Below are 15,840 nucleotides of genomic sequence, written 5' to 3' on the forward strand. Positions count from 1 at the left end.
TAGCTAATCCACAATCACCCAACACAAAACACACACCTAACACAGCTACAAATTTCGCACGCACAGGCTCCGATGTGGACATTGCCGGCTCCAGCTCAGAGAACGATGAAGCACGACTCAATAATATCAACAAGAAGCACGGCGCTTCACCCTTTGGCCGTCGGCATTTCCCTCGCGACTCTGGCTGCTATGAAGGCTCTCCATTGCCCAGCTCACAGACTCCAACGCAGGCGGTGAACTCCACGGACGAATCGAATAGCCTGGACGATGTGGTGTCCAAGTGCTCGAGTGAGATAATGAAGCGTGTGGAGAGTGCAAGACGATGCAAGGACAATCCATTTAAGGCCACGTTGCCGGCGCGTGTGGGCAAGAAGTCCTTTCTTGGCGGCGGCGGACTTATGGGCGACGATACGCTCACACGTGGCGGACTCAGTGAGAAGTCGAGCGATTCGGGGGTCAGCAGCAGTTCGCTATCGTCGGGTCCGCTGAAGAGCAGCACTTAACATTTGCCAACCATACTCGCCCACGAGCTGTTGCTTGGCGTTGGCGGCCAGTTCGCTGGCAGCGGCGGCGTCGGCGGCAGCGGCAGCGTCGTGGGTGGAGGCGCCACCTCCCCAACCACCTCGGTTGCCTCCGCCAGCATTGCTGTTGGCGTTGGCAGCCATTCGAGCAGCAGCAGCAGCAGCGGCATAAATGCCAATGCACCGCTTGGCAACATTTGCAACACACTGCCGCATGCCCCGTGCTCAGCATCAGGCAGCAACAGCAGCGGAAGCGGAAGCGGAAGCGGAAGTGGAAGTAGCTCAGCGCTCGGTTTAGCCAACAATCATGTGCCGCTCAATCGTAATATGGTCATGTTGCGCAATCACTTGCGCAAAAATACCAGCGGCAATGCCAGCCAAATGTTGCACGACGACAACAACAAGGATCAATAACAACCCATTTATTACATACAGATCTTAGTTTAACTATTATAATAATAATAATGATAATACTATACAATATATTTGCGTTAGATTGTATGTATTTCAATTGCTGTGATTCGATAGTGAAAAAAAAGGCCAAGTCGCGTCTTTCAGTTCAAATGTATAGTGTGTATAGAGACAGAATAGATAGACAACCGACAGACAGTGAGATTAGAAAGAGAAAGAGAGAGAGAAGTAGAGATAATGTGGGACAAGATAGAGAAGTGCAGTCAGAGATAGTCAGTCAATCCTTCCTCCGATAATGTTGGCATTTATATATACCTATATCTACACTTATATATATTTATAGAGTTGATGACAAAGAACAGAAAGAAAGAGATAAAGAGAGAGAGAGAGAGAGAGAGAGAGAGAGATAGAGAGAGAGAGCTATATATATGTATACTTAATCAAATCGTTTAACTATTTTTAGTTAGCCTCAACTATTATTTGCCATTTGCCTATTATTTTTATTGCTATATATATGTATGTGTATTTCGCAACGTGATATTGTCAGACGTCCAACTTGAATTGCAGTTTTTAAAATAATTTAAATGTAAACTGAACAAATATTACAAACTTAACGAAGAGAACTCAAGTTGATTCCTATATTAAATAGCACAAACAGTGCAAGCAATAGACCAATTACAATTTTAACACAACAAAATATTTACACACAAATTGCCAATTAAATTACAATTTTTAACTATTTATACTTATCTCGAATCATTTCACATTGTGTTCAACTTTTAAACTATTGTTAAAAATACAAAAAAAAAAAACAAATACATAAAAACATTATAAAACAAAAAATGAAGCAAGGAAATCCGTCAAAATTGTAAATTTGCAAAATCAGCTTAAAGAATGAAAATTGTATGCTAAGCAATATATTTGAAATCGTAGACTCCGTGCAAACGAATTGTAAATAACTAGAAACTATTTGACACTGGAGTATGTGTATTTATGCCATATAATTAACGATAATTATTTTAAAACAAAATACACCTAAGTATATGCATAAATATATTTATATAAATAGTATATATTTATTTAACTATTTAGCAATAATCAAAACAAAAAGAAGGACAATGAAATTAGTCAGAAACGGCGGCATCACAATGAAAGTTTTTTTTATTGATTTCACATTAATCAGTTGAACAATTAGTTAAATAAATAACTACTTTAATCAAGAGCAAGCACAAAAAATATATAATATATATTGTATAATTCATATATATATATATATATAGAAATATCAGACAAGGAAATACCAATTGACAAGTTAGTGTACATTTTTCTGAAGAGGAGAAGTAGAAAGCCGAGAAATAATTCCAAAATGCTTTTTTCTCATTAATAAGACATCAGACACATATTACAAATATTCATATATAATTACAATTAAATTTAATCGACGAAAAAACGCAAAGAGAAAGAAATTTAAATAAAATTAAACAGTTAGTCAAGAAATTAATGCGCACGTGTTAAAAACCAGAGGGTAAATTTATTCTAATGTAGGCATTTTGAATTTTTATTTATCTAAAAACTACGATTAAGTGTTTCAACTGTAAATTATAATAGCAATTTAACACACAATGCAGAAATACAATGCACAACAAACATGCAACATGGCAGCATGCGACATGTGGCATGCAGCCTGCAGCATGTGCCAACAGTTTCCATTTATCACTGTAAAATTATGTAATTAAATCGAATATGTAAGCAATATTAAAGTTTAAATATTACGAAACAAAAAAAACAAAAACCAAAACAAAATACCTATGGCATCACACTGCAGTTTCAGGCAACAAAGTAAATTATTATAAATTTCATTAGAACACCAAAAAGAAAAACTAAAACAAAAACAATAACAAATGCAATGCAATGGCGTCATCGCACTTTAAACTCTCCGAAAAGAGCTCACTTACATTTTAGACGAAATTTTCAGCATAGAACAAACAAAAACGAAGAGAGAAAAACAACAGCTAATGAAAGTTTATGCATAAATCAAGTAAAAGTCTTAAATAAAAATGAACATATCTAAAAATTAACAATATGGAATTTTAAATATTTGGGGATGGGATTTTTTTACAGCTGGATTTATTTTAAGACGGATATAACATATAGTAGTCAAATCTTTAAGGATCTTGCACGTACTTTCAAAGTGACTGAAACTAGAATTAGCACTCAGAGATTTCAAGGATTTTTCAAAAATATGAATTTTAAACTTTTTCAACGGGTACATATAAAAATCGGACAATTGAAGGACGATCGGGATGACTTTGGGCACAAGGATAGCACTAACCGATACACACCAATTGGACTCCTGTAAGCAACACAATTAAAAGGATTTTTTACAGAAAAAAACGTATATATCGGCAGTATCCTGTCCGATCCGATTCATCACAATCGTTCTTGCAGTTCCCGAGTTATCATAGAATAAACAATTTAGAACCCCGGACTGAAAAATTACAACTATTGTATCCGTAGATAATACCAGGTTTTTTTGATGCCAGTCAATAGAGTATGTCCCTGTGATCCTGGCAAAACAAGTCCCTTAAGAATCGAACAGGATATGACTGATTTATGACGTGTTTTCGATAAACTATGGGACATTTCTTTGAAAAGAAAATTGGGTATATCTCGGCTATATCCTGCACGATCCTTGTAAGACCTATGTCAGACGAAAAGCATTCTTAAGGACTATTATCCTGCCAAAGGACATTTACATCGACCTTGAGTTTCCGAGTTATTTTAAAGTGTTTAAGGATATGACCGAGAAACAGCTGGTTTTCGAATAAGATTTTATTATTTATTTATTTATTTTAGATTTTAGCCAGCTGTCTCTAATTAACACAAACTGATTGACATGCTATCCTCATTTTAAGCCTAACATATAATTGAATAAATCGAATAGATACAATCAAAATTAAGAACTGGCATGGTAAAAAGGAAACATCAAGCATTCATTTCATAAGTTATGTATAACTTTGTTCACCTCAGCTTACATTTCATATTACTAATGGATAGTAACACGTGTCTCTGCTTGACACATACTGCTGATAATCAGGAAGAATCTGTTGATTTTCTAAATATAGCATCACTCGCAATTGAGGCCTCCAATAAATTGCCAAAGCTCTGTCTGATCACACAAAGAAGACCGCCTAAATGACTTCATTTGCCAACTTAACAGTACTTGCGTTGTACTTAGGGCTATAATTTCGCTGACATTGAGCGAAGACTCTCTAAGCGTCCATCAATTCAAATAGCTACACGTGAAAGATAGTATGAATAGAACAATACACGGACACACATCGCGATGTATAATCTAATCGTGTGGATTTATATGTGTATGTCGAAGGTGTTGCGGGTAAAAAAAAAGAGTGTAGTATATAAAAAAAAAATAATAATAATGTAAACAAATTATAAGAGATGGGAATGGGAATGGGCATGAGAACAGAATAGAGAGGGATGCAGCAGAGTGGTTTGGCTGCGTCAACAGATGATGCCGTCGGCCTCTGTTGCCATTGGAGCGAAGCGGCGTCTTGATAATCTGGCCTGGTGCTGATTAAATTTACGACACTCGTGAAATAGATCTGTGGCGAAGGCGTAGTAATGTTTATTCATACGAGTGTAGCAAAGCAGTGACACTTGTCACCAGCAGTAGTTGTAACTGAGCTTAGCTTAAAGAAAAAAATAAACAAGAAACAAAAAAAAATGAATTACTGTTCTACTTGATGAGCGAGTATCGCTCTATCGTTGTATCTCTACCCGTATCTGCTGTAACTGTATCTCTGTATCTATCTATCTGTATCTGTATCTATCTATGCTGCAATTGTGTTTATCTGTTTTACTTCTCGTTCTTCTTCTGCCTGTCGCACAACCGGGAACTAGGGAACCAAACAGAGAACCGAGAACCGAGAACAGAACTGAATTTGCGCTTAAGTGCTTTAGTAAATTGTTAAATTGCTTTTGTCTTTCATTCAACGAATAAGTAAATGAAAATATGAAAATTGATATTATTGCATTTGCACAAACTACGTGGACTTTATCTCATTTTCTGCTACATTTTTGTGCTTAGTTTCAGTTTCAGTTGTTGCGCGATCCGCGCCACAGTCAGAACAAAAGCGCATAAATAATAAATTCACGCAATAATTTAATAATCAAATTTACAAAAAAATAAAATAGATATATGGTATATAGGTAAATATTTTGACTGTGGATAAACTGAGTAAACGTAACACAACGTGCAATGGAAATTTTTGCTTAAAGCGTTTTTCGAAATTCTAACTTATCTTAATCACATCGAGACTTATTCATTTGGCAGCTTAATACAGCTTCGTCGCAGTTTAATATTCTGATATTTTGTGAACGTATTTATTCAGGAATATAAACCTATCTTATCACGCCGCTTGGCGCCTAGACTTTTAGCGTTATAGAAACACAAAAAAAATATCTAATGCCTGTCATAAACACAAATTACACAAGTTACTCATACTTCATCCAATTCTCGGCAATTAAAAATCTTTATCTCTATTAAAAAGTGTGCGACTAATACATACCTTATATTAAAGTATTTCTTTTAAATTGTGAGGTTTCTCAAATAGCCAAAATTTATCTACGACTTTAAACTGTATTTGCACAACATTTTTTGTGATTCTCCTGCTAATCTCATAAAGTGAAACAAGAAAAAGTTTAAATACCTGTTCAACCACCTTTCCAAAAGGTATATTGTAGCCGAACAATGTTTAATTGGAGCGTTCTTAGTTTTATTACAAACTAAAGACCTTCTGTTATCAGCAATTCTTTTATAATGATTATGCACTCTGTCAGCTCGCTGATAAGACGGTTGCTCCCAGAGCGTCCAGCTTTTAAAACCGGCATTTAGGCATAGCTGCTCTTATAACAACACCATCGAGTGTTGGCGACGGTTGATGATCTGCGTAACCGGGCATCTCGATTTTCTCAAATATTATTCGCATGCGAAATGTGAAAAGTGCAACACGAAAGTTCATTCAATCAAATTCTTTCAAGTTTCTCTAAGATTGGGCTGAGCAGAAACGCGCAAAGCAATAACAAAAAAAAGTTGAATCATAAAATTTCTATCGCAAATTTAGAAAGCAAGTGTGTGTATTAAAAACGCAATACCGGCTCTTATCGCAAATTTCGTACAACAAACTATTAAGTACTACTTCAAAAGTGTTGTGAAATATTCCTATTGATTGTGATACCCTCCAAATCACCATTGTTTGGGTGAGTTGACTGCATCCAATTCAGCATTATGTAAGTTTAATCAATGAAATAGCAAATAATATAATCGATAAGAATTAAATATATAATTAATAAATGTCAATAAAGTTAAATAAACAATATTTTCATTTAGAATCAATGAGCAATGATTAATTTGTTTTGCTTTCCAATTTTGCCAATATTTGAACTTCTCTCATAATTGGAAATGATTAGAAACGTTTGCCTAATAATAGAAATCAAAGGTGAAAGCATTTCGTAAATATCAGCATGACTTTCAATCAATATGTACTGATATAGATATAAATCACCTATTTAATAACATTAGCTTGGATACCCTAAACCACATTATTGAGCTAATAATAACACACAAAAAAAGAACCTAAACACAACTTTGTAGTAAATTTCATCATAACAAACATGAGACCCATCATAAAGATAACTCCATCATTATTGCTTCCGATTCTCGCCGCCACCATAAACCCACCCCATATCATGGCTCTATCTGTTTACCTCAATCCACTATTTGGGCTCTTTTATTAGGCCACCATAAAGAGATTTCAATAAACAGCTTTAATTGGTAGAAATTAAATATGCTTGAGATATCGACGCAAAGGTCTTTGCTTGATAAGTAACTAACAAAAAAGAAAACCACGTCAAAGATTCAAATGCAATTTCTAAGGGGATTTTATGTGGATCAGCCAGACCTCAGGTCTTTCATAAAGATAAATTCCACAATTGTTTGCACAGATTTATAAGAGATGTTTTATATACTCATTTAGCATCTACGTTGCAGCTAACATAAACAAAGCACAATGAAAGATAAACTGGAGGAGCTAAACAATGACCGAAAGCCATCGGCGTCAGCGAGTGTTCATCAAATGGATATAGATGAATCCGAACTGAATGATCCGTTCCAAGCACTAATGGAAAAGGCCGGCAATCATGGACGCTATCAGACTTTGTACAATTATGTGTTTGTAGCGGGTTTGGCTTTTGCCGGTGCCATGACCTATATGAACATTATCTTGGCACTCAATATACCCGATCATTGGTGCACAGTGCCAGGAAGAGAACAAACACAATTCACAATCGAACAATGGCGCGATTTAACGCTGCCCAAGTAAGTTTCCATTGCGAAAAGGAAATGAAAGAAGCTTTGCTAAGGAGAATTTTCAATTGCAGGGAGCCGGATAATCGTGGCAAGGCGACGCATAGTCACTGTGAAATGTATGATATGAACTTTACACAAATCAACGATTGGTCCAGCTGGAACATTAGCCAGAGAACGAATCAAACCACAGGTGAGCACGAGTAGAGAAAGAAAGTCATCTATATACATCACAGCTGAAGTTTGTATAACTTTGCCTTAATACTTTTTTATGGTCATTGGCTTTTTTTTTGGCGATAGTTTGCCAGAATGGCTGGAGCTACGATACGACTTGGTTCGACAGCACAATACCCATGGACGAGAACTGGATATGCGCCAAGGATTTGTTTGTAACAAATGTGTTCGTTGTGGGTCGTGTGACAGAGGTTGTTGGTTCATTTATATTTGGACAAATGGGCGACTCGTAAGCGTAACTAAATTATGTTTCAAGAGTGCAATTTGTAATTGAATTTCTGTTCTTTTTCTGTTTAGGCTTGGTCGCAGTTTCGTCTACTACATTAGCGTTGTCTTTTGTTCGGTGGGCCGCCTTGCTTCGATTTTGTGCACCGGGTCGTATACGTGGTTTCTCATCATGTCCGGCCTCGTTGGCCTCACGGTCAACAGTCTCTTTCAATCGCCCCAAATTATTGGCATGGAAATCTCACGGGAGTAAGTTTCGAGCACACGCAAAATAAAACTTTTTCTCGTTCGTTAACTAACTAACTTTTACTGCGAACTCAAAAGGGAGGATCGCAGTCGCATTGCGTTCTTTCAGAGTGTCGGCTGGTCAGTGGGCACCACATTGATGCCAATGATGTTCTGGTGGCTGCGCCATTGGGATTCCTTTATGTGGCTGACATCGCTGCCCACAGCGATGGTTTTAATTTTCTCCAAGTAAGTCACGCAGAAGTCAATTCAATTGAGACCAATCGGGATTTCGTATTGAATTTCCAATTTCTCCTCGATTCTCTTCTCTTTCGACAGATATGTCATCGAATCGCCGCGTTGGTTGATTAGCAAACGTCGCTTCCGTGAAGCCATTGTCCAGTTCAATAAGATTGCCAAAATTAATGGACGTACCTTCGATGTGACCGAGAAAGAACTGACCGAAATCTACAGTAAAGACAATCATGAAGTTACCTTTGGCATTGCCTCGCTATTTAGCGGATGGCGCTTGGCGAGGAACACCATCATCATGGGCTTTAGCTGGTAGGCATTCACGCATTCCACACGCTCTTCGCTTCTCTTCTCTTTTTCGCATACCGAAAAGCAATTTGCATTTCTAACTGCTGGCTATTTTGCTGGCCTTTTCCCTTCGTTTCGCCATTTGTTCTTTTCCAACATTTTTTTTTTCTTCAATTGCAGGTGCGTCGTGGCCGTTTCGTACTTCACATTGGTGCTGTTTGCGTCGCGCATGGCGGGAAATCCGTTTTTGAACTTTTTGTACCAGAGCGTTGTTGAAATTCCCGCCTACATCATGGGCAGATACCTTGGTGAGTGCAAAGAAACTGGACGATTGTACCACTGATTGGCAGCCTACTAACTTCTTCACTCTTTTCTCTTCTCTCCCGTCCATCTCTTTACGCTTTAGGCGACACATTGGGACGTCGCTTTACCAATTCGGTGTCCTTTCTCATTGCCTTTGTCACCTGCATTCCCATCGTTATGTATGCCACGGATGAACGTTTTGAGATGCTGATGATCTATCTGGCCACCTTTATCAAGTTCCTCAATGCGTTAACGTTCTTTACGGTCAATCTGCAGTGCCTCGAAATCTATCCGACTTGCATGCGACAAACCGGTTTGGCTTTGGGCACAATTCTGGCCAATGCAATTGGAGTGCTGGCGCCGTATTTGGTTTATCTGGGCACAACGGTCGATATTTGTGCACCGTACTATATATTGGGCACCCTGTTTCTGCTGGGCGGAATCGGTGTGCTCTTCCTGCCCGAAACGCTGCACAAGAAGCTGCCAGACACCATCGAGGAGGCGACCAACTTTGGCAGGCACGATGTAAGCAAAGTATATCACCGTCATCATCGACGGCATCTAATTTATAATTTAAATTATGCAAAGCAGCCGTAGTCTAATTTCATTTTTCACAAATTTAATTTACAGAAATTCTTCAGTCTGCCAAAAGCGCCGCTGGCACAGGACAAGAAGCTGCCATCGGAGCCGGAGTTAACCAAGCTGAATCAGCCGGCATTTGCACCATGAAGCCAAACCAATGGCAATGGCAATTGATTTGCCACCGCCACCGTTCTCCGTTCTTATTTTATTATTATAATATATATATAAATTTCGTTTTTTCCCGTTTTGTGATGTTACATTAAGTACGCCCCAAGTATTACGAATAAACTGTTGTTATTATACTTATAAGCATGTGAGGTAGCTGTAATAAGCCCTATATAAATCACAGCGTCGTCGTTGTCGTTGTTGTCGTGTAGAATGAATGAATGAAATCTCTGCAATGAGTTTATCAGCGCATCTGTCAGATATTTACAAATTACCTGTGATACCATTGCCCTTGGCATGCATAAGGGATGAGCGTGGGAGGGGGAGAGTTCCAACTCCGGCTTCAGCTTGTGTTGCTGTTGCTGTTGCTGATGCTGCTTATGCTGATGCTGATGCTACTGTGGCTAATTTAATAAATGGCATCGTATACACACGCGTCGTATACGTAATGCGCAGCACTCGTCTGATTTATGCCAGTTATGTATCAATTTTTATCACCAGTTGCAAAAATGAGCCGCCCTCTAGCTCTCTTCCCTCCAAGGAGTTGGCAAAGTGTTAAACTGTAAGCAGACACTAACACCAGCAGCATAATTTACATACTCTTCTTTTGTGATACCCTTTCTTTAAGGTACTCTTCTTTGACGCTGACAAACGCCATCTGCTAGTCGCAATACCCCAAAAAAACACATTCTAAGCTTGCAAGTTAGTGGCAAACTTGTTTGTGCCAAGGCAAGCAGGCAACAACGTGCAACTTTTATGTGGCAAGGTGTTTCGTTTTTCAAGTTATTTATTATGATTTATTTGCCAATGTGGCACGCTGATGTGGCAGCGTCTGCTGAGACTGAGACTGAGACTGAGACTCAGTCGAAGGCTTTCAGCTTTCAGTGTTGGCCTGCAGCAGCGATAAGTAAATTGTTTATCCTACTTGTGAATTATGTGCTGCGACGGCCAGCCAGCCATAGCTTTAGTAGCAGGCATCCAGCTTGATGATCATGTTGATGTTCTTCGAGCTCTGTGCTCCATAATGGCTCTGGCAGCAGCTAACATTGTTATGCTTTCATAAACAGCTGAGCGCAATTTTCTGATAAGCCAAGTCCTCACTGCACTTCTATGGATACGTATGTGTGTGTGTGTGTGTGTGTGTGTTGTGTGTGTGTGTGTGTGGGTGTTTGCTAGTGTTGGTGGCTATTTGTTTCAATTTATCATAAAAGGCAACGCCGGAAGTCAGCCAAGTTGCAGTTGAATGAACGACAGGCGAGAATGTCTTGAGCCGGCTTAAGGCCTTAAGAAAACGTCCACGACGATGATGCCAAAGTCCTTGGCACTGAGACTCCATAGATTTACAATGGGATTTTCAGGCATTTGATGTTTGACTCGAGGCCACTTTAAAAAGGGTCGAACAGCAACTGCATAAATATTATGCACAATTATCAGTGTCTGGCTGCCAGCCAAATGCCATTTTTAAAAATGAGCTCAAAGCCAAGTCAAGCCAAGCCAAGGCAAGCAGTGCAGCAATAATGAATACAAATGAGTGCAGCAGCGAGATAGAGAGGGAAAGAAAGCGAGAGAGACAGAGTAGGAGATAGTGAGAACGGTTGAACAACAATTAAGGCCAAATGAAATGTAAATTAAATTGTATTTATAGTTAATATTAGCGCGCGGCTGAAAGTATGCAACGCCTTTTTTCATCGAGCAGCACTTGTGAATTTCTTTGGAGTTGCCAAGCGGTTTTTATACCCGCTACCCATAGGGTAGAAGGGTATTATAACTTTGTGCCGACAGGAAATGTATGTAACAGGTAGAAGGAGACATCTCCGACCCTATAAAGTATATATATTCTTGATCAGCGTCAACAGCCGAGACGATCTAGCCATGTCCGTCTGTCCGTCTGTGTGTCTGTCTGTCTGTCCGTCTGTCCGTCCGTCCGTATGAACACCTAGATCTCAGAGACTATAAGAGATAGAGCTATAATTTTTTTTCGACAGCATTTGTTATGTTTGCACGCAGATCAAGTTTGTTTCAAATTTTTGCCACGCCCACTTTCGCCTGCGATCCGCTTGCGATCCGCCTGCGATCCGCTTGCGATCCACGTGCGATCCGCTTGCGATCCGCCTACGATCCACCTGCGATCCGCCTGCGATCCGCGTGCGATCCGCGTGCGATCCGCGTGCGATCCGCGTGCGATCCGCGTGCGATCCGCTTGCGATCCGCGTGCGATCCGCATACGATGCGCTTGCGATCCGCCTGCGATCCGCCTGCGATCCGCGTGCGATCCGCTTGCGATCCGCGTGTGATCCGCTTGCGATCCGCCTTCGATCCGCCTGCGATCCGCGTGTGATCCGCGTGTGATCCGCGTGCGATCCGCGTGTGATCCGCCCGCGATCCGCTTGCGATCCGCGTGCGATTAAATTTTCTCGCCCCGCGATTATTAGTTATTTAATAATACTTCAATTATAATATTCAAATATTTTTAAAATATAACATAAGTTGTGTTTTCACACATTTTCTCGCCCCGCGATTTATTCGCCTGCGATTCACCCGCGATTCGCGCGCGATTCACTCGCGATCACACTCGGATCCGCTTGCGATCCGCGTGTGATCCGCGTGTGATCCGCTTGCGATCCGCCTTCGATCCGCCTGCGATCCGCCTGCGATCCGCTTGCGATCCGCTTGCGATCCGCGTGTGATCCGCGTGTGATCCGCGTGCGATCCGCGTGTGATCCGCCCGCGATCCGCGTGCGATCCGCTTGCGATCCGCGTGTGATCCGCCTGCGATCCGCCTGCGATCCGCTTGCGATCCGCTTGCGATCCGCTTGCGATCCGCTTGCGATCCGCGTGTGATCCGCCTGCGATCCGCTTGCGATCCGCTTGCGATCCGCGTGCGATCCGCCTGCGATCCGCCTGCGATCCGCGTGCGATCCGCTTGCGATCCGCGTGCGATTAAATTTTCTCGCCCCGCGATTATTAGTTATTTAATAATACTTCAATTATAATATTCAAATATTTTTAAAATATAACATAAGTTGTGTTTTCACACATTTTCTCGCCCCGCGATTTATTCGCCTGCGATTCACCCGCGATTCGCGCGCGATCCGCGTGTGATCCGCTTGCGATCCGCCTGCGATCCGCTTGCGATCCGCTTGCGATCCGCTTGCGATCCGCGTGTGATCCGCCTGCGATCCGCTTGCGATCCGCCTGCGATCCGCTTGCGATCCGCTTGCGATCCGCGTGCGATCCGCCTGCGATCCGCCTGCGATCCGCGTGCGATCCGCTTGCGATCCGCGTGCGATTAAATTTTCTCGCCCCGCGATTATTAGTTATTTAATAATACTTCAATTATAATATTCAAATATTTTTAAAATATAACATAAGTTGTGTTTTCACACATTTTCTCGCCCCGCGATTTATTCGCCTGCGATTCACCCGCGATTCGCGCGCGATTCACTCGCGATCACACTCGGATCCGCCTGCGATCCGCCTGCGATCCGCATGTGATCCGCGTGTGATCCGCGTGCGATCCGCTTGCGATCCGCGTGCGATCCGCCTTCGATCCGCCTGCGATCCGCGTGTGATCCGCGTGTGATCCGCCTTCGATCCGCCTGCGATCCGCCTGCGATCCGCTTGCGATCCGCGTGTGATCCGCGTGTGATCCGCCTGCGATCCGCTTGTGATCAGATCAGAAATAATAAATCAATTTGTTGCACCACAAAATAAACAGTGAAAGTTTGCAAAGATTTTTCACTAATTTAAGCACACTACAAAGTCAATTGAACAGCTTACTTTGTTCGTTTATCAACACTATGGTGTTGTTATTAAAAAATTTTAAATAACGGTTCTTGGCTAATTAGGGTATGTAAATTCAAAAAATATATTTTATTTTTAAAAATAATTTGTAAAATAAACGCCCACTTCCGCCTGCGATCCGCTTGCGATCCGCTTGCGTGTGATCCGCTTGCGATCCGCCTGCGATCCGCCTGCGATCCGCTTGCGATCCGCTTGCGATCCGCTTGCGATCCGCGTGTGATCCGCGTGTGATCCGCGTGCGATCCGCTTGCGATCCGCGTGCGATCCGCCTGCGATCCGCTTGCGATCCGCTTGCGTGTGATCCGCTTGCGATCCGCCTGCGATCCGCCTGCGATCCGCTTGCGATCCGCTTGCGATCCGCTTGCGATCCGCGTGTGATCCGCGTGTGATCCGCGTGCGATCCGCGTGTGATCCGCCTGCGATCCGCTTGCGATCCGCGTGCGATTATTAAATTTTCTCGCCCCGCGATTATTAGTTATTTAATAATACTTCAATTATAATATTCAAATATTTTTAAAATATAACATAAGATGTGTTTTCACACATTTGTTTTTTCACACATTGTAACAATAATTTGTAAAATAAACGCCCACTTCCGCCTGCGATCCGCTTGCGATCCGCGTGCGATCCGCTTGCGATCCGCGTGCGATCCGCTTGCGATCCGCGTGCGATCCGCCTGCGATCCGCTTGCGATCCGCGTGCGATCCGCCTGCGATCCGCCTGCGATCCGCCTGCGATCCGCGTGCGATCCGCTTGCGATCCGCGTGTGATCCGCTTGCGATCCGACTGCGATCCGCCTGCGATCCGCTTGCGATCCGCGTGTGATCCGCGTGTGATCCGCGTGCGATCCGCGTGTGATCCGCCTGCGATCCGCTTGCGATCCGCGTGCGATTATTAAATTTTCTCGCCCCGCGATTATTAGTTATTTAATAATACTTCAATTATAATATTCAAATATTTTTAAAATATAACATAAGATGTGTTTTCACACATTTTCTCGCCCCGCGATTTATTCGCCTGCGATTCACCCGCGATTCGCGCGCGATTCACTCGCGATCACACTCGGATCCGCCTGCGATCCGCCTGCGATCCGCATGTGATCCGCGTGTGATCCGCGTGCGATCCGCTTGCGATCCGCGTGCGATCCGCCTTCGATCCGCCTGCGATCCGCTTGCGATCCGCGTGTGATCCGCGTGTGATCCGCGTGCGATCCGCCTGCGATACGCGTGTGATCCGCCTGCGATCCGCTTGCTTGTGATCAGATCAGAAATAATAAATCAATTTGTTGCACCACAAAATAAACAGTGAAAGTTTGCAAAGATTTTTCACTAATTTAAGCACACTACAAAGTCAATTGAACAGCTGACTTTGTTCGTTTATCAACACTATGGTGTTGTTAGTAAAAAATCTTAAATAACGGTTCTTGGCTAATTAGGGTATGTAAATTCAAAAAATATATTTTATTTTTAAAAATAATTTGTAAAATAATTTTATTTTATGCCAAAAAAATTGACTTTTTTCCTATAGAGCGCTGTCAATAAATTCTCAAATGATTCATATTAACAAATGTGTATAGATCGAGAAAAAGAAAGGCGGATTATTACATTAAGTTCTTAAAATGTATGTACAAAATTCATGGAATATAAGGGTATTATAACTTTGTGCCTCCAGGAAATGTATGTAACAGGCAGAAGGAGGCATCTCCGACCCTATAAAGTCTATGATCAACGTTCGTCTGGATGAATCCCCACATCTCAGAAACTACTATGTTTTCACGTAGATCAAGTTCATTTCAAATTTTTTACATGCCCACATCTGCCTACGCAAATCAGCAAAAATCAAATAATAGGCGTAATTTTGTAGATAGGGTCTCGAATTTATATATATATAATAATACCGTGTTTGTGATTCCTATAAACGTGCTTGCGCTTAAATAAAAAAATATGGGAAGAACAGACACTTACTACGGGTCTTAGAAGCTTTGACTATGAATTTGATATATTTTTTATTCAATGCTTTATTTGCCATTTAGTACTATATTAATATACCATATGTAGAATTTGGTATATTTTTGTATTTTTTGCGGTATATTAATTTGGTATATATGTTCGATTGGTATAGCAATGTTTGTCTATGGTATATCTGTTAGTTCAATTGTAATGTTAAGATTCGTAGTTTAAATTTCTAGTTGTTTAAATTTCTGTCAAAATATTATAGCTCGGGAGACGGCAACCGAACGTAATCTGCGATATCATAGCTGATAATTCTAGGAGCGATAAAGCCACCATAACTAGGACTACTTTTAAGGTAGAGACCAATGCTGGACAGCGGAACTGGCGGATTTGACGCAACTTCCTGCATATCCAGAAACGGAATCGTGGTTTGTGCCGCATCCTTTTCCAGTCCCGTGTTAACAAATTCGATATATTTCTTCTTTTTATACCC

At 41.3% G+C, this 15,840-nt stretch overlaps 2 protein-coding genes across 9 annotated transcripts in view; both read left to right on the forward strand.

Annotated features, from left to right (window-relative positions):
• LOC117574355 (sterile alpha motif domain-containing protein 5) overlaps nt 1-2,834 on the forward strand; it is a 159,834-nt gene extending 157,000 nt beyond the window's left edge. For 3 of the 5 annotated variants that reach the window (XM_034258186.2, XM_034258187.2, XM_034258188.2), the window contains one exon: nt 67-2,834. In XM_034258186.2, coding sequence (XP_034114077.1) covers nt 67-503 — 437 coding nt within the window. In that variant the 3' untranslated portion in view covers nt 504-2,834. Of the gene's footprint in view, nt 1-45 lie in introns of all 5 variants that reach the window. The other 2 variants (XM_034258184.2, XM_034258185.2) reach the window with 1 other exon arrangement.
• Nucleotides 2,835-5,860: 3,026 nt separating this feature from the next.
• Nucleotides 5,861-9,726, forward strand: LOC117575549 (carcinine transporter). Of its 4 annotated transcripts, none has more exons than XM_034259809.2 (10): nt 5,861-6,212; nt 6,989-7,329; nt 7,392-7,510; nt 7,618-7,780; nt 7,849-8,025; nt 8,101-8,250; nt 8,341-8,565; nt 8,722-8,849; nt 8,948-9,369; nt 9,475-9,726. In XM_034259809.2, exons 2-10 carry the CDS (start codon nt 7,022-7,024, stop codon nt 9,571-9,573), a joined length of 1,791 nt encoding a protein of 596 aa, XP_034115700.1. In that variant the 5' UTR covers nt 5,861-6,212; nt 6,989-7,021; the 3' UTR covers nt 9,574-9,726. The 4 variants fall into 4 exon arrangements, with proteins under 4 accessions (XP_034115700.1, XP_034115701.1, XP_034115697.1 ...); XM_034259810.2 differs by having other exon boundaries at nt 7,003-7,329; XM_034259806.2 differs by having other exon boundaries at nt 5,861-6,242; nt 9,475-9,725.
• Nucleotides 9,727-15,840: the final 6,114 nt, after the last annotated feature.

Source organism: Drosophila albomicans, chromosome 2R, assembly GCF_009650485.2.
Source record: "Drosophila albomicans strain 15112-1751.03 chromosome 2R, ASM965048v2, whole genome shotgun sequence".
NCBI lineage: Eukaryota > Metazoa > Arthropoda > Insecta > Diptera > Drosophilidae > Drosophila > Drosophila albomicans.